The sequence below is a fragment of the Anguilla anguilla genome, chromosome 1 (genome assembly GCF_013347855.1).
Source record: "Anguilla anguilla isolate fAngAng1 chromosome 1, fAngAng1.pri, whole genome shotgun sequence".
In the NCBI taxonomy this organism is placed as follows: Eukaryota; Metazoa; Chordata; class Actinopteri; order Anguilliformes; family Anguillidae; genus Anguilla; species Anguilla anguilla.
Genome location: NC_049201.1, coordinates 85,997,312 through 86,015,472, shown reverse-complemented (window position 1 = coordinate 86,015,472; position 18,161 = coordinate 85,997,312). Strand labels below are relative to the sequence as shown.

The window sequence follows — 18,161 nt, the reverse complement described above, 5'->3', positions numbered from 1 at the left end:
TTCCATACATTCAGGCCTGAAGCTGAGGAACATACTTTCTTTTAAGAGACAGAGAAAAATAGAGAGAGAGAGAGAGAGAAAGAGAGAGATTACCAAAACCAACAGGAGACTTCACCCATGAACCTAAAGGGAGTAATAATGACATCACTGTCCTTATTAATTATGTTATTTGGACACGCCCAGTCGTGTTAAAGCCCCGCCCCCACTGGGCCTTTGTCACATCACACCACGCCCCCCTGCCCCCCGCGCTACCCCATAATGCTTTGCAGGTCGTGTGCTGCTGCTGCTTTAACATGGAGAGAGGAGAATGTGAGAGGTAACAGCTGTGATCATCTGTAAATGTTTTATTTGGATTGTGATTGCTGTCCTACTGGAGGGTGTAAATGTGACTGGAGTACTGCTGTCCTACTGGAGGGTTTTAATGTGAGGGGAGTACTGCTGTCCTACTGGAGGGTGTAAATGTGAGGGGAGTACTGCTGTCCTACTGGAGGGTGTAAATGTGAGGGGAGTACTGCTGTCCTACTGGAGGGTTTAATGTGAGTGCAGTACTGCTGTCCTACTGGAGGGTTTAATGTGAGTGCAGTACTGCTGTCCATCCTGCTGCATGAGCAAGTACTGGAATGAAGAGCCAGATGGAGGGTTATGAGTCAACTTGCTGGCCCATATCTGTGTGAAGAGCAGAAACCTTACAAGTTAAATTCTAGCTCTCTATCTCTCTCCCACTCCATCTCTCCATCTCTCTCGCCCTCTCTATCTGTGTACCACTCCATCTCTCTGTGTCCCTCTCCATCTCTGTCTTACTTCTCTCTCTCTCTCTCTCTCTCTATCTCTCTCTCTCTCTCTCCAGTATCGCTTTTTGTTAGTGCTTTTATTCAAATATTTCACCGTTGTTTAAGCAAACGCAAACTTAAAATGAGCGCAACAGAACTAAATCTGAAAGGGACTTTTCTCTGTTTCCAGCCGGGCCTGTCTTGGACCCTGGGCTCACTCTGTGTGCATGGAGGGCCTGTGGATGTGAGTGAAAGCTGTGGATGTGAGTGAAAGCTGTGGATGTGAGTGAAAGCTGTAGATGTGAGTGAAAGCTGTGGATGTGAGTGAAAGCTGTAGATGTGAGTGAAAACTGTAGATGTGAGTGAAAGCTGTGGATGTGAGTGAAAGCTGTAGATGTGAGTGAAAGCTGTAGATGTGAGTGAAAGCTGTGGATGTGAGTGAAAGCTGTAGATGTGAGTGAAAGCTGTGGATGTGAGTGAAAGCTGTAGATGTGAGTGAAAGCTGAATGGCTGGAGTATGGTCTCTATTGTGATGTAATAGCGTGAAATAACCATGGTCATGTGAGTAATGAGCACAGACCAGCACAAAGACTTGCGCAGGAGTGATGTCAGAGAGAGTGACACACACACATACGCACACACATACGCACACACGAGTGCACACATACACACTCACAAACACACACATACACTCGCACATACACACACTCGCACACACTCATTCACACACACATGCACACACACTCCTACCTAACACACACACTCACTCACACACGCACTCACTCCTACCTACACACACATACACACACATACTCACTGACACACACACACACTCATTCACACACACACATGCACACACGTGCACACACACTCCTACCTAACACACACACTCACTCCTACCTACCTACACACACACACATACACACACACTCCTACCTGCACACTCACTTGCACACACACACTCACTCCTACCTACACACACACACGCACACTCACACACACACAGTTTAAGTGGAGGCGCAGTTATTTCTGAAGGGGTTGGGCTCAGGCCTGAGTGAGTAAGAGGATATCCCCTGCGCAGTTTCATCCCCATTAATGAACTGCACAGCGTGATCTCTGTAACTCAGCCCCATAATTACCCCACAGACAGGAGCGTGCTCTTCCACCCTGCGTTCGTCATCCTCACCGGAACGCCCGATCCTGGGGCCCTGCCTGGAGAGCGCGCGGCCGTGCCGCAGGTCAATCAGCGCACCTCATAAATATCCCATCGCTCAGAACGACCCTCTGGAGGCTCTCCTTCTGCTAACACACGTCTGCTTTTATTATTTCTTTCCTCCACTGTGTTCAGCAGAAGAGCGAGAGAAAGAGAGAGAGAGGCGCAAAGTTATGAATAAAAATAACATTGCCAAGTTCAGCACTATGTGTTTCACAGGTGATTTTTTAAAACATGTATATTTAAATATTTCATCAAGGGTTAGTTGAACCTACTTTGTGGCCTATACTGTTAAGGCTCTGTTCCAGTGTGTGGGTGGGCTCCATGATCTGGTATCTGTTAAGGCTCTGTTCCAGTGTGTGGATGGGCCCCATGGTCTGGTATCTGTTAAGGCTCTGTTCCAGTGTGTGGATGGACCCTATGGTCTGGATTGAATCCTAATGATACCAGTACTGAGTATGGACAGCAACCCCACATCGTGACACACAATTGGCCCAAGAAGAGATGGATTCAGTCAGATGAGATGACAGGGTTTTATTGCTCAACAGTGACCCCTGGTGGTCAACAGAGGCATGCTCAAGCTACACGTATAGTGTTCTGAAAAGTGAGCAGAAACAATGGTTTGACATAACATCTTTCGCAGGAAAGCATGCGCTTGTCTGCATGATTATTGTGAAGATGACACAGTAGGTGTACAATGTCATAATCCTGTGTACCTGAAATTCCGTTGACTTTACCTTGGATGTCCAGTTGTGCTGCAAACCTTCGCTGGCCCGTTAGAAGCACAAGGCACAGAGCGTAAACACTGAAGCACACAGACATGTTCTCTTAGTTGTGGCATCAGTGCAATGATGCAGCCGTGTCACATCTGTGACTGCTCTGTCCATGCTGGGTGTGTAGATCCATGGTGCAGGTAGAGTTACTGAACTTGGCAAGATCTATAGTGCAGGTAGAGTTAGTGAAGCTTGACATGATCCATGCTGCAGGTAGAGTTACTGAAGTAGATCCAGTTCTTGTGTAGATCCAGGGTGCAGGTAGAGTTACTGAAGCTTGACATGATCCATGGTGCAGGGAGAGTTACTGAAGTAGATCCAGTTCTTGTGTAGATCCAGGGTGCAGGTGGAGTTACTGAAGTAGATCCAGTTCTTGTGTAGATCCAGGGTGCAGGTGGAGTTACTTCAGTAGATCCAGTTCTTGTGTAGATCCAGGGTGCAGGTAGAGTTACTGAAGCTTGACATGTTGTACTGTTCTGTATTGCGCATGGTTTGTGTGTAATGGAGCTTTATCAGGTTAACTCTCAGTGCCGACTTCCCTTATTGAATATAGGAGAGCTCACAGAGTAATCTAACAAGATCAGAATGACAGATGGTACCTTAAACACTAACGCACAGCATTGATCGCATGCACATCTTGTTTGTCTCTCTCTCTCTCTATTTATCCCCTTCCTCCTCCTTTTTGCAATTTCTTTCTCTTTTACTTTCTCTTTTTCCCTCCTACTTCAAGAAGAAAAAAATGATAAGGCATCACAACGGCAAACTTGTCTGATAGAGCGGACAGTGGAGGTTAGGAGAGAGAGACAGGTTCACAGGTGTGGAGTGTGCTTTAATTCAGGTTTATTGGAGGAGAGAGAGACAGGTTCACAGGTGTGGAGTGTGCTTTAATTCAGGGTTATTGGAGGAGAGAGAGACAGGTTCACAGGTGTGGAGTGTGCTTTAATTCAGGTTTATTGGAGGAGAGAGAGACAGGTTCACAGGTGTGGAGTTTGCTTTAATTCAGGTTTATTGGAGGAGAGAGAGACAGGTTCACAGGTGTAGAGTGTGCTTTAATTCAGGTTTATTGGAGGAGAGAGAGACAGGTTCACAGGTGTGGAGTTTGCTTTAATTCAGGTTTATTGGAGGAGAGAGAGACAGGTTCACAGGTGTGGAGTTTGCTTTACTTCAGGTTTATTAAGCTCTCACCAGTATCCGCTGAGCTATGAAGGTTAACATGAGGATCCCCCTTTACTGCTCACAACAAGACCCACATACTGAGTAAAATAACACACGTGATGCTTTTTATGACATTATGACGCAGCGGAGATGGGGAATTAGAGTTCTGGAAGGCTGGTATTCATGCTGGTCTTTCGTTCCAAAAAAAATATTTTTAAATGCTGTGTCGGTTTTAATCCAGCAGCTGTGTTCAGCAGTGCTGGCTGACTGCAGAACCAGCCTGGGTGCGGAGCGCTTCATCCGGGTGCGTGAGCAGGCCGGGGCTTCATCGGGGTGCGTGAGCAGGCCGGGGCTTCATCGGGGTGCGTGAGCAGGCCGGGGCTTCATCGGGGTGCGTGAGCAGGCTGGGGCTTCATCGGGGTGCGTGAGCAGGCTGGGGCTTCATCGGGGTGCGTGAGCAGGCTGGGGCTTCATCGGGGTGCGTGAGCAGGCTGGGGCTTCATCGGGGTGCGTGAGCAGGCTGGGGCTTCATCAGGGTGCGTGAGCAGGCTGGGGCTTCATCGGGGTGCGTGAGCAGGCTGGGGCTTCATCGGGGTGCGTGAGCAGGCCGGGGCTGCGGCTCGTTAATTTGTCATAAATACGGGGTGAAATAAGCGCGAGTGGCTGATTAAATCAGAGCTGGTGGTGAAGATGGTCCTCGTTGCGCCTCTTTGTTTTAATGGGATGAGCAGATGGGGTCGGTCTGATTAAACGTCCCCGTGCTTACGGGACGGTCCCACACCCGCACTGGAGCGGTGCTCGTAATCCCCGGCCCGACCCTTACCAAGCTTCCATGGCTGCTTTAAATATGCGCCTCGCCGTGGTTCTCCTGTAGGAGGAGATTAGGCACAGCATCCACTTCCTGTGATGTGTCAGTGTCAGGTGTTAGCCTCTGTGCAAAAATGTAACACTGCAACAATGGTACCCTGAAATAATGTAACACTGTGACAATGTAACACTCCAATAGTGCAACCCTGTAATAATGTAGCACTATAGCAATGTAACACTGCAACAATGTAACATTGTAACACATGTAATACTGCAACATTGTAACAGTGTAGCACTTACCCCCAGCTAGTAGAGTATCACTCTGTAACACTGCAATGCTGTAATGCTGAGTCTCTTAGTGCGCTCAGTGCTCTGTGGATGAATGTGTGACAGGTTTCCTTTTGCTGTCGGTTTTGAGCCCGGTCCACCTGAGTCTGCACCTGTGAGGTGTAAAACCTGGGCGTGATTCGGCTTGGAGTTCATCAATCCTGCAATCCTGGGATGTGCTCTAGTACCCATAATGCACTGGGCTGGCTGAGTGATCTCAACCGGTTTGGAACATGATATCTTCAAGGCGTCCGATAGCTGTGGTGTGGGAGTTATATTTGGGTTATAAAACAGAGTGACATTTTCTCCTGACAGTATCATGCACACGAATGTGTCTGTAAGGAATCCAGCATGTGTGTAATGGTGAGAAGCACTTACTTCTCACCACAGGTGTGACCAGCTATCTGCGTGTTCGCTGGCTTTTTTCCCAACCAATTATTCTGAGCAATGCTGATTCATTTCTACGTCAAACCACTGTAACACGTTTACACTATACCGTCTGGATCTGTTGCTCATGACTTCATGAAAATATGTTGGATCAAATTAGCTGCTGGGCTAATCAAATAATTCCGAACAAAATATAAATTAAGAATAAAAATACATTGCCTGTCTTTCCATGCCTTCCCAGTCAGTTTTAAGTAAAAACAAAAAAAAAAAAAAGAATGAAATCGGTCTGCATTGTTATTTGAGGCTTTTTTTGTTTATTTTTTTTGGGTCGGGGGGGGGGGGGGGCAGCACGGTGGTGCAGTGGGTAGCACTCTCGGCAATCTCGGCTTGGGGCCTTTCTGTGTGGAGTTTGCATGTTCTCCCCGTGTCCACGTGGGTTTCCTCCCACAGTCCAAAGACATGTGGGTAAGCTAATTGGAGACTCTAAATTGCCCATGGGTATGAATGTGTGAGTGAATGGTGTGTATGCCCTGCGATAGATTGGCGGCCTGTCCAGGGTGTATTCCTGCCTCTCGCCCAATGCACGCTGGGATAGCCTCCAGCCACCCTGCTCAGGATAAGCGGGTGTAGATAATGGACGGATGGATGGATAGATATTATAGACACAATCTAAAGAAAACTGTTTTAATAATTTAATTACAAGAATAATTCACAAGAAAGTCGTTCCTGGCTGCTTGCCAGACTAGTTAGCTATCAAGCTAGCGTCAGTGAGCTAAGGAGAGTTTATGCCTTATTGATGTTTATGTGTACATCTCCATTGATTGTGGAACCACTGAAGAACTGTCCCACATCAGGGGGGATATCGTTGCGTAGGTCGACTCTTTTGACTGGGTGGAAGAGGCGCAATGCTCGGCCTGGTGTGGGTGCTGCTCCACCTTCTCTGGCCCCAGAGTTTTGGGCGGCAGAACTCTCCCCTTATGGACATGATCTCTCTCACCTAACGACACGCATACGATAGTTTCAGATGCTTCCATTTTGTGACTGATGATGGTCATATGATTTTCTCATCTTGACTTGAATGACTGCTTAGACACAGAGTGATAATTTAAACAGAACTATAAACAAGCATTAGATGCCATAGCCATGAAATACAGTTATCATACCATGGCTATTAACCAATCAGATTGCGGGATTTGCCCGACATTTTAGAATGGTGCTGTTTGATTCCTGATTAGGTCCATCTGCACACTATGGAGCCGCAGACAGAACATGCTCACCTGTCTGTGACTAACATTAATGGTTGCCAGGATACTAAAAACAACTGTTTGTCGGAACTATATTTGTGTTGGAAGCCAGTAATGTACAAATATGCTTAATAATCAATCAAATTGTAATGTGATTTTTTTACACAAATTCGTAATTTCTTTGGAAAGTTGCTATGCTAGAAGCAGGTGAAGTTTACCAAGCTCATCAGTGATTTAAAAGTAAACCCTTCAGGGTGATTCAGCCCTGTCTGAAAGGCCATTCCCCCTCATTGTGTAGTCTCTTAGCCTTGTGTGTGTGTCTTAGCCTTGTGTGTGTGTCTCAGTCTTGTGTGCGTGTCTCAGCCTTGTGTGCGTGTCTCAGCCTTGTGTGTGTGTCTCAGCCTTGTGTGTGTGTCTCAGCCTTGTGTGCGTGTCTCAGCCTTGTGTGTGTGTCTCAGTCTTGTGTGCGTGTCTCAGCCTTGTGTGCGTGTCTCAGCCTTGTTCTCGTTGTTTCGTTTCTAGCTGACTCCGGCGGAGCCCTGTCCCGGTCCCAGCGCCCCCTGTCGGCCCGCGTGGCCCGCAATGCCCCGGCCATGAAGGGGTACCATGTGACCCGGAGCCAATCCCAGCATGCCCCGGGGCCGTGCCACTGCGGGCCGGAGGACTTTGACGCCTTGCGCGACTACATGCCCGGCCCCCAGGACTACGCGGGTCACAGCAACCACGCGTACTTCCCCCCCGGGGCGCCCCCCGACCTGGCCCACCGCCGCGTGCCCTCCTACGGGGGCGGCACCTTCCCCCGCTCGCACCCGGGCCAGCAGCAGCTCTACGATGGGCCCCCTGGCCCCGCCCACTACGGCCACGCCCCCAGGAAGTCCCAGCGGGCCTCTCCCGGGGAGCTGGAGCAGTACGAGCGGCAGCTGGAGGGGTACCACACGCTGCAGTACCAGCGCGCGGCCAGCGGGGGGCAGCAGAGGGAACGGCCCGAGAGCCCCAGCCGGATCCGCCACCTGGTGCACTCCGTCCAGCGCCTCTTCACCAAATCCCACTCGCTGGAGGCTCCCGCCAAACGGGAGCACAGCAACGGGAACGCCCCCCGCGAGAGGGCCGGGGCCGGGGGCGGAGCCGGGGGTGGCCACGCCCACCGCAGCCCCGCCCAGCGCGCCCCCCGGTCCGCCCGGCGCAGCAAGAGCCACGACCGCAGCAAGAGCCGCGATTCCCGCCACCGCAGCCGCAACGCCGGCTGGTGGAGCTCCGACGACAACCTGGACAGCGACAGCGGATACCCCCTGGGCAGCAGGGGGCGCCGCAGGGCCCCGCCAGGCCAGCCCAGCCTGGAGGGGGCGATCCAGGACCTGACGCTGAGGAGCATGAGGGGCCCAGGGCCCCCGGGGGACTGTCTGAGCTGCTCCTCCGTGGGCGTGGCCGGGGACCCGGCACACGCCCTGAAGATGAACGCCTGGGCCGCCATGGCGGCCAGCCAGGCACGCGAGGCCTACCCCGGCCCCGCCCACAACAAGGCCCTCGTACCGCTGGAGCCCAAGGGGAAGGAGCACGGGCTGCACTACCTGCAGGTACCCCTCCCCTCGAATACACACACTACCTGCAGGTACCCCTCCCCTCGAATACACACACTACCTGCAGGTACCCCTCCCCTCGAATACACACACTACCTGCAGGTACCCCTCCCCTCGAATACACACACTACCTGCAGGTACCCCTCCCCTCGAATACACACACTACCTGCAGGTACCCCTCCCCTCGAATACACACACTACCTGCAGGTACCCCTCCCCCCGAATACACACACTACCTGCAGGTACCCCTCCCCTCGAATACACACACTACCTGCAGGTACCCCTCCCCTCGAATACACACACTACCTGCAGGTACCCCTCCCCTCGAATACACACACTACCTGCAGGTACCCCTCCAAACACCCGAATACACACACTACCTGCAGGTACCCCTCCAAACACCCGAATACACACACTACCTGCAGGTACCCCTTCCCTCAAATACACACACTACCTGCAGGTACCCCTCCAAACACCCGAATTCACACACTACCTGCAGGTACCCCTCCCCTCGAATACACACACTACCTGCAGGTACCCCTCCCCTCGAATACACACACTACCTGCAGGTACCCCTCCCCTCGAATACACACACTACCTGCAGGTACCCCTCCCCTCGAATACACACACTACCTACAGGTACCCCTCCAAACACCCGAATACACACACTACCTGCAGGTACCCCTCCAAACACCCAAATACACACACTACCTGCAGGTACCCCTCCAAACACCCGAATACACACACTACCTGCAGGTACCCCTCCAAACACCCAAATACACACACTACCTGCAGGTACCCCTCCAAACACCCGAATACACACACTACCTGCAGGTACCCCTCCAAACACCCAAATACACACACTACCTGCAGGTACCCCTCCAAACACCTGAATACACACACTACCTGCAGGTACCCCTCCCCTCGAATACACACACTACCTGCAGGTATCCCTGCCAAACACCCAAATACACACACTACCTGCAGGGACCCCTCCCCTCGAATACACACACTACCTGCAGGTACCCCTCCAAACACCCAAATACACACACTACCTGCAGGTACCCCTCCAAACACCTGAATACACACACTACCTGCAGGTACCCCTCCCCTCGAATACACACACTACCTGCAGGTATCCCTGCCAAACACACACACATAAACACACCCACTCACGTAAACATGGACACACACACACACACTCCTACTCACACACACGCACACTCACACACATACACATGGACACACACACACACACACAATCATACTCACACACACACACACACACACGCACACACTCACACATAAACATGGACGCACACACACACAATCATACTCATACTCACACACACACACACACACACACACACTCAGTTTGTATCTGCGGGCACAGGACACAGTAATTGATTTCTTGCTGTTATTTGCATGTGTAACACATTCACTGGAAAGTATTGATTATGCTTGTTTAGTTGGGGAATTGTAAACGCACAGCGGGGCCTGCAGCATCGTGGGCTGTTTGACCTTTGACCCCCTGTGTGTGGGCAGGTCCCCTCGGAGGACTGCAGCGGGGCCTTTCAGGTTGGGGGCGGGGCCTCTGAGGGCGGGGCGGAGATTCCGTGCCGGAGGATGCGGAGCGGCAGCTACATCCGCGCCATGGGCGACGACGACAGCGTGGAGTCCGACGCCAGCCCCACGGCCACGCCCCGCAACCCGGCCACGCCCCGGAACACTGCCACGCCCCGGAACACCGCCACGCCCCGAAACGCTCTGCTGACCCAGAGAGAGGCCCTGCGTCGCTCCGTGAGCATGGACCAGCGGCCCCCCAAGTGAGACCTGAACCCCATCACCTCGCCCCCTGCCCCAAACTTATTTCAGCATTTCTCTGTATCTGACTGCAGGTGCTCTTGTAAGCAGAAAGGGGAGATTTGATTGGCTGTTTTCTTACTGCAGATACTCGTGTAAGCAGAAAGGGGAGATCTGATTGGCTGTTTTCTCACTGCAGGTACTCGTGTAAGCAGAAAGGGGAGATTTGATTGGCTGTTTTCTCACTGCAGGTACTCGTGTAAGCAGAAAGGGGAGATTTGATTGGCTGTTTTCTCACTGCAGGTACTCGTGTAAGCAGAAAGGGGAGATTTGATTGGCTGTTTTCTCACTGCAGGTACTCATGTAAGCAGAAAGGGGAGATTTGATTGGCTGTTTTCTCACTGCAGGTACTCGTGTAAGCAGAAAGGGGAGATTTGATTGGCTGTTTTCTCACTGCAGGTACTCGTGTAAGCAGAAAGGGGAGATTTGATTGGCTGTTTTCTCACTGCAGGTACTCGTGTAAGCAGAAAGGGGAGATTTGATTGGCTGTTTTCTCGCTGCAGGTACTCGTGTAAGCAGAAAGGGGAGATTTGATTGGCTGTTTTCTCGCTGCAGGTACTCGTGTAAGCAGAAAGGGGAGATTTGATTGGCTGTTTTCTCGCTGCAGGTACTCGTGTAAGCAGAAAGGGGAGATTTGATTGGCTGTTTTCTCGCTGCAGGTACTCGTGTAAGCAGAAAGGGGAGATCTGATTGGCTGTTTTCTCACTGCAGGTACTCGTGTAAGCAGAAAGGGGAGATCTGATTGGCTGTTTTCTCACTGCAGGTACTCGTGTAAGCAGTGTGCCAGCACCTACGCCAACAGCCGCACCATGCCCCGGAACCACAGCTGTGTGCACCTGCAGGTGAGGCGGCCCCGTCAGTCATGGAGAATTTTAATTACGCTGTTCCGATTATTCAGCTTTGGCTGACTGAGCTGTGTACTCTGAGCTGGCACAAACCGTTTCCCCAGTCAGGTATGATCTCATTTAGCCCTCAGAATTGCAGTCTTAGCATGTTTCTTTGCTCCAAACCATTTTTGTTAAAACGTAAAAATATGCTGGGTATGTTTCCAGAATACTGTAAAATTTCTAATAAAATCGAATCGATTTTATCTGTATAGCACGTTTTACATAAAACTGTCACAACGATGCTTTACGGAGTATCAGATAAAGCAAAAACCAGGCCTGAACCCCCAAACAGCAAAGACGTGTACACAATCTGAACTGAGCTGCATTCTGAGGCCTGTTCCTGCTGTGTAGCCCTGATCCTCCAATCACAGTCCTTCAGGACCAGGAAGTGCTGCTTTTGAGTCCAGCCAATCAGACTGCTCTGATAGTTACCGGGGAGAAAAGAAAACCAGGGCCGGATTAGGGTCTGAGGGCCAGGTTTGTGTATCATCAGTACTGTCCCGCGCTGCGGGTCAGAGGTCACTCTGTGCGGCCATGTTTCTGCAGCTGGGGGAGTCTATGTGTGAGTCGGTGTTTGGGGATTTCGGGGAGTCTCAGGCGGTCGACGCCCTGGACCTGCCCGGAAGCTTCCGGGCCCGCAGCCAAAGCTACGTCCGCGCCATCCAGGCCGGCGTCTCCCAGGACGACGACTGCCTGCCCGTCTTCTCCCTGTCCGGCCCCCAGGGAGGGGCCAAGGGTGCCGCTGGTGAGTCACTGCAACACCTCACTGTTAAACTGTTACACGTCACTGCAACACCTCACTGTTAAACTGTTACACGTCACTGCAACACCTCACTGTTAAACTGTTACACGTCACTGCAACACCTCACTGGAACACCACACTGTTAAACTGTTACACGTCACTGCAACACCTCACTGTTAAACTGTTACATGTCACTGCAACACCACACTGGAACACCACACTGTTAAACTGTTACACGTCACTGCAACACCTCACTGTTAAACTGTTACATGTCACTGCAACACCACACTGGAACACCACACTGTTAAACTGTTACACGTCACTGCAACACCTCACTGTTAAACTGTTACATGTCACTGCAACACCTCACTGTTAAACTGTTACATGTCACTGCAACACCTCACTGTTAACCTGTTACATGTCACTGCAACACCTCACTGTTAACCTGTTACATGTCACTGCAACACCTCACTGTTAAACTGTTACACGTCACTGCAACACCTCACTGTTAAACTGTTACACTTCACTGCAACACCTCACTGTTAAACTGTTACACCTCACTGCAACACCTCACTGTTAAACTGTTACACGTCACTGCAACACCACACTGGAACACCTCACTGTTAAACTGTTACACGTCACTGCAACACCACACTGGAACACCTCACTGTTAAACTGTTACACCTCACTGCAACACCTCACTGTTAACTGTTACACGTCTCTGCAACACCACACTGGAACACCTCACTGTTAAACTGTTACACGTCACTGCAACACCTCACTGTTAAACTGTTACACGTCACTGCAACACCTCACTGGAACACCACAACTGTTAAACTGTTACACGTCACTGCAACACCTCACTGTTTAAACTGTACACGTCACTGCAACACCTCACTGTTAAACTGCTTACATGTCACTGCAACACTCACTGTTAAACTGTTACACGTCACTGCGACACCACACTGCAACACCTCACTGGGGGTCTCAGTGTGAGAGGGGTCACAATGTGGGAGGGGTGTCAGTGTGGGAGGGGTCACAATGTGGGAGGGATCTCAGTGTGGGAGGGGTGTCAATGTGGGAGGGATCTCAGTGTGGGAGGGGTGTCAATGTGGGGGGGGGGTCTCAGTGTGAGAGGGGTCACAATGTGGGAGGGATCTCAGTGTGGGAGGGGTGTCAGTGTTGGAGGGGTCCCAGTGCCCATCTTTAGGGGAGATGGTTCTAGCGTTCAGTGTCAGCAGGGAGATCGTTGGTGAGCAGATGCTCTGGGGCATCGCCACGGCGACAGTGCTCACTGCTGTCCAGCTGGCCATTGGGGAGGCGGGTGTCATTGGTGACTGTTGGCATAGCGACGGATCCCTCAGACAGTTCATGAGTCACCCAGACAGACAGATGTATACGTGTCCCTGACATCTGTCAGTTTGCCCACACACACATGCACTCACGCTTATTCACATACCTTGTATCACTCACACACATACACACACACACTTACACACACACACATGCATGCTTATTCACATACCCTGTATCACTCACACACACACACACACACACACGCAACTACACACATACACATTTCACACACACACCCACACACACACTACACACACACCACACACATACTACAGTGTCACTCTGTCTATGTGCGTACTCATACGTGGTGTGCACCGGCTGTGACAGTTGGTCGTTTAGATTTTTATCAGCCACATCGAGTTGCACACCGCCGTCGGAAACTTTCTAAATAAGTTATGATCATTGTGCTAGAAGGTTCACACAGTCACATCATCCATACGCGGAGTTCAGCTTCTGTTTCCGTTCGACGTGTGCTCGATGCGAGGGTTTCTGCTAAGTCGGGATGCTCGCGTTTAGCTAAGGACGCTCTGTGGGGTTATTCTCCATGACCGTCTCTACTGCTCAATGGGGAGCTTTAATTTTTTTAAATAGTTTTTTAATGGCGCAGAGGGGCCGGCCTTCCCTCCCTGCTCGTTCGCTGAGGTGAGCGTCCCCGCCGAGCGCTCTTTAAGCCAGTGAGTGAGGGGCACACGCGCTTTAAGCTGCAGGTGCGTGAGGCGTGTGAGATTCAGCTTTAACTCCAGCTGGGAGGAGAAAGCTGTGGGACTCTCTTCCCAGAGGTCAACTTACCTTTTCTTTCTGTTACTTTTTTTTTTTTTTTTTAATAACTTTTTACAATATTATTGCATTCAGCACAAATCAGATATTTCTCCTTCCCCTGGTCCTTCAGTGTCCCCAGAACGCCCGCACTGAATGTCAGTCTTTAGAGGCAGGGACTGCAACGTCTTTTAAAAATGTCAATGAAGTCAGCGTCTGTCATTCTGGTTTCAAAGGGCCAGAGCCCAGGAAGAGAAAGATTGCCTAAATGTGCCCTGGGACCCATCGACGGGCAGGAGTCTTTGCTGTAGACCTTTTCTGTCAGGCAGCGACAGAGATCTGATAACACAGACTCTGTGAAGCAGGTTGTTTACACTGATCAAGAAGTGCAATGCATCTACTCAGATGCACAAAGTTGTGCATCCTCTACAGCAACACTGAATTTTAAACTGCCTTATTTTAAACAAATGTGATTTTTATTGCTTGCATTTACATTCTAAGGCAAGGGAAAAGGCAAGCTGCTTGACTCACAGGGATCTGGCATGTGTGCATTTAGCATGGAGGGGATGAGTTTAACGAGTGGGCAGAGCTGATGTTTGTAAACAAACGTGTTGGTTATGCTGCACTGCCAGGGGCCGTTTCTGACAGTAATTCTCCAGCAGAGGCAGGTTGCACTGGAGCCCTTGTGCTGAGGGTTGTGGCGGTATCGCGGTATTGTGCTGTGGGTAATGGTGGTATTGCGGTATTGTGCTGTGGGTAATGGCGGTATCGTGGTATTGTGCTGTGGGTAATGGCGGTATTGTGCTGTGGGTAATGGTGGTATTGTGCTGTGGGTAATGGTGGTATTGTGCTGTGGGTAATGGCGGTATTGTGCTGTGGGTAATGGTGGAATTGTGCTGTGGGTAATGGCGGTATTGTGCTGTGGGTAATGGCGGTATTGTGCTGTGGGTAATGGCGGTATTGTGCTGTGGGTAATGGTGGTATTGTGCTGTGGGTAATGGCGGTATTGTGCTGTGGGTAATGGCGGTATTGTGCTGTGGGTAATGGCGGTATTGTGCTGTGGGTAATGGTGGTATTGTGCTGTGGGTAATGGCGGTATTGTGCTGTGGGTAATGGTGGTATTGTGCTGTGGGTAATGGCGGTATTGTGCTGTGGGTAATGGTGGTATTGTGCTGTGGGTAATGGCGGTATTGTGCTGTGGGTAATGGTGGTATTGTGCTGTGGGTAATGGCGGTATTGTGCTGTGGGTAATGGTGGTATTGTGCTGTGGGTAATGGCGGTATTGTGCTGTGGGTAATGGTGGTATTGTGCTGTGGGTAATGGTGGTATTGTGCTGTGGGTCATGGTGGTATTGTGCTGTGGGTAATGGCGGTATCGCGGTATCAGCTCAGGGCTACGCATGGATCCAGCATCTCAGCCGCTTGCCTCCTCATCATTTCCTTCTGTCTGGGACTCAAGCTGCAACCCTGCGGCTGTGTTACACATCTCAGAGCACTGTAAAAAAATATATAAAAACTTTATCAGGAGAACTTCTCTCCTTGTATGACCTCTCTCTCTCACTCACTCTACCCTTCTCTCTATATTTCTCTCTCTCTCACACAAGCACTGTCTCTCTCTCTCCCTCTCGCTCACACTCACTCTCTTTCTCCCTCTCTCTCTCTCTCTCTCTCTCTCTCTCAGTGTTCCCTAACAAGAGAAAGTTGCCCCCTCCCCTCCCCTCCCCTCCCCCTCTCTCACACTCTCTCTCTCTCTCCCTCTCTCAGTGTTCCCTAACAGGAGGAAGTTGCCCCCCCCCCTCCCCCCGCGGATGCTGCGGGGGCAGCGGTCCCTGGCGGCGCAGAGCAGCACAGAGTCCACGCAGGAGGCGTACTTCCAGAGCACAGGCCAGCCGGGCCTGCGTCGGCTCCGGCAGCACAGCGGCTCCCTGGACGGGGTGGAGGGGGGCGGGGGGCGTTCCTCCCGGGGCGGGTACTACCCGGGGGCGGGGCCGGAGGCGGGGCCTGGCACGGCCCGGGGGCGGGGCAGTTACCAGCACAGCAACTCCGTGGAGAGCCTGGATGGGCCCCGGGGCGTGGCGGGGGCGGGGCCCATGAGGCCGAAGCACAGCAGCTCGGCGGAGAACCTGCTGGAGGGCGTGGCCGGGGGCGGGGCCGGGGGCAGGGGCGGGGCAGGGGGCCGAGTGGGGACGCTGGGGAAGTCCGTCTCCCTTCCTCATAACGGGAAGGGCGTGAGAGTGCAGGACGAGCGGCTGCAGGACGGGCACGGGCGCCAGTGGAGACCCCCCATGGCCATGCCGGTGAGTCCCTGGGGGAGGGGCCAGGAGCATTACACTACCATAAAAATGAAGGAGGTGCAGGTGGCCTTGCAGGTACTACAGATGTATAAACCATCTGTTGTACAACTGGGCCGTTTCTCTAGCTTACCTGCTGTGTTTTGTACAGGTGGATAATCTCTCTGGTTTAGCTGTACAGGTGGACAAATCTCTCCGGTCTACCTGTGCAGGTGGATAATCTGTCTGGTTTACCTGTACAGGTGGATAATCTCTGCTTTACCTGTACAGGTGGATAATCTCTGCTTTACCTGTGCAGGTGGATAATCTCTGCTTTACCTGTACAGGTGGATAATCTCTGCTTTACCTGTACAGGTGGATAATCTCTGCTTTACCTGTGCAGGTGGATAATCTCTGCTTTACCTGTACAGGTGGATAATCTCTGCTTTACCTGTACAGGTGGATAGCTCAGAGGCAGTCTCAGATTCAGACCCAGAGAGTAAAGCACTGCGGGCAATGCAGGCCATCGGGCTGCAGGCAGAAGACAAGAGGTACCCCCAAAAACTCCTCTCTCTTCCCCACCCTCTCACTCTCCTCTCCCTTCCTCTTCCCTCCTTTGTCACTCTGTCTCTCTCTCTCTGCCTCTCCCCCTGTCTCTCTCCCAAGACTAATATTTTATGTTTGATCAGTTTGGTTTGGTGAATTTGTGCGTGTGTGTGTGTGTGTGTGTGTGTGTGTGTGTGCGTGCGTGTGTGCGCGTGTGTGTGTGTGTGCATGTATGTTTTCCAGCCTTTCTGGGTCAGGATTATTGAATAAACTTTGAACCATCAGGTTCTTTTTGGACCTGTTGATTAATAAATGTGTGTGCTGGACTAATGTCTCAGCAAAGTGCTGTCTGACCGCTCTGCTCAGGTTCCCTGACTGACAGGCTCTCTCTCTCCATCCTTCTCTCTCTCCCTTACATCCCTCCCTCTCTCTCTCTCACCTCCATCCCTCCCTCTCTCTCTCCCCTTCAACCATCCTTCTCTCACTCTCTCTCTCTTCCCTTTGTCTCTCACTCTCCCTCTCACTCTCTCTCTCTCTCTCTCTCTCTCTGCACAGGCGTGGCCGTTTCAGGCGGTCCTGCAGTGTGATGTCAGGGATGCAGGCAGACTTAGAAAGGGAGGAGCTCCAGGGGAGGGGCGTGGCCTCACAGTTCTCCGCCTCCTCCTTTCAGCGCCACGCCTCCGAGCCGGAGGAGACCCGCACTGTCCACACCCAGGGCCAGTGGGTTTACCATGACAACTATCACCATGCCAACGACCCCCGCCCCACCTCTAGCCACGGTCGCACCACTCCCTCTGGCCACACCCCCAGCCACGGCCGTGCCACGCCCTCTGGCCACACCCCCAGCCACGGCCGTGCCACGCCCTCTGGCCACACCCCCAGCCACGGTCGCACCACTCCCTCTGGCCACACCCCCAGCCACGGTCGCACCACTCCCTCTGGCCACGCCCACGGTCGTGCCACGCCCTCTGGCCACGCCCACGGCCGTGCCACGCCCTCCGGCCACGCCCCTGAGCCGGGCCGAGGGGAGGGCCGTCGGAGTCGGCCCAGCTCCGCCCGCGCCTCCCCCTGTCCCCGCGACGGGGAGTTCTTCCTGCGCCTCCTGCACGCGGAGGTAGAGAGGATGGAGGGATGGTGCCAGCGCTTCCAGAGGGAGGCGGAGGAGAACGACCTGCCGGAGGAGGGTGAGCAGAGAGAGGGGTGAGGGGATATAGGGATTATAAAGGAGAGGGAGAGAGAGAAGGAAAGAGATGGGGGATGGAGAGGAGGAAGGAATGAAAGGATGGAGGGGAGAAAGCTTGGGGTGTGAGAGAGAGAGGGATGAGTTGAGTGGAGGAGATAGGAAGAAGGAGGGAAGGGGAAAGAGAAGAGGGTAAGAGAGTAGGGATGCACTGATATGAAAATTTCTCAGCGATACCGATTCCGATTGTTTGGGGGAAATATTGGCCGATACAGATATCGATTGTTTGGGGAAAATATCGGCCGATAC

At 52.0% G+C, this 18,161-nt stretch overlaps 1 protein-coding gene across 3 annotated transcripts in view; it reads left to right on the top strand.

Moving 5' to 3' along the window:
* The window catches only part of LOC118236512 (disks large-associated protein 3-like), a 57,641-nt gene that overhangs the window by 32,786 nt on the left and 6,694 nt on the right, over positions 1-18,161 (top strand). For 2 of the 3 annotated variants that reach the window (XM_035435163.1, XM_035435001.1), the window contains exons 3-9: positions 7,199-8,250; positions 9,799-10,079; positions 10,880-10,958; positions 11,550-11,748; positions 15,621-16,153; positions 16,586-16,677; positions 17,228-17,856. In XM_035435163.1, coding sequence (XP_035291054.1) covers positions 7,270-8,250; positions 9,799-10,079; positions 10,880-10,958; positions 11,550-11,748; positions 15,621-16,153; positions 16,586-16,677; positions 17,228-17,856 — 2,794 coding nt within the window. In that variant the 5' untranslated portion in view covers positions 7,199-7,269. Of the gene's footprint in view, positions 1-7,198; positions 8,251-9,798; positions 10,080-10,879; positions 10,959-11,543; positions 11,749-15,620; positions 16,154-16,585; positions 16,678-17,227; positions 17,857-18,161 lie in introns of all 3 variants that reach the window. The other variant, XM_035435081.1, reaches the window with a different exon arrangement.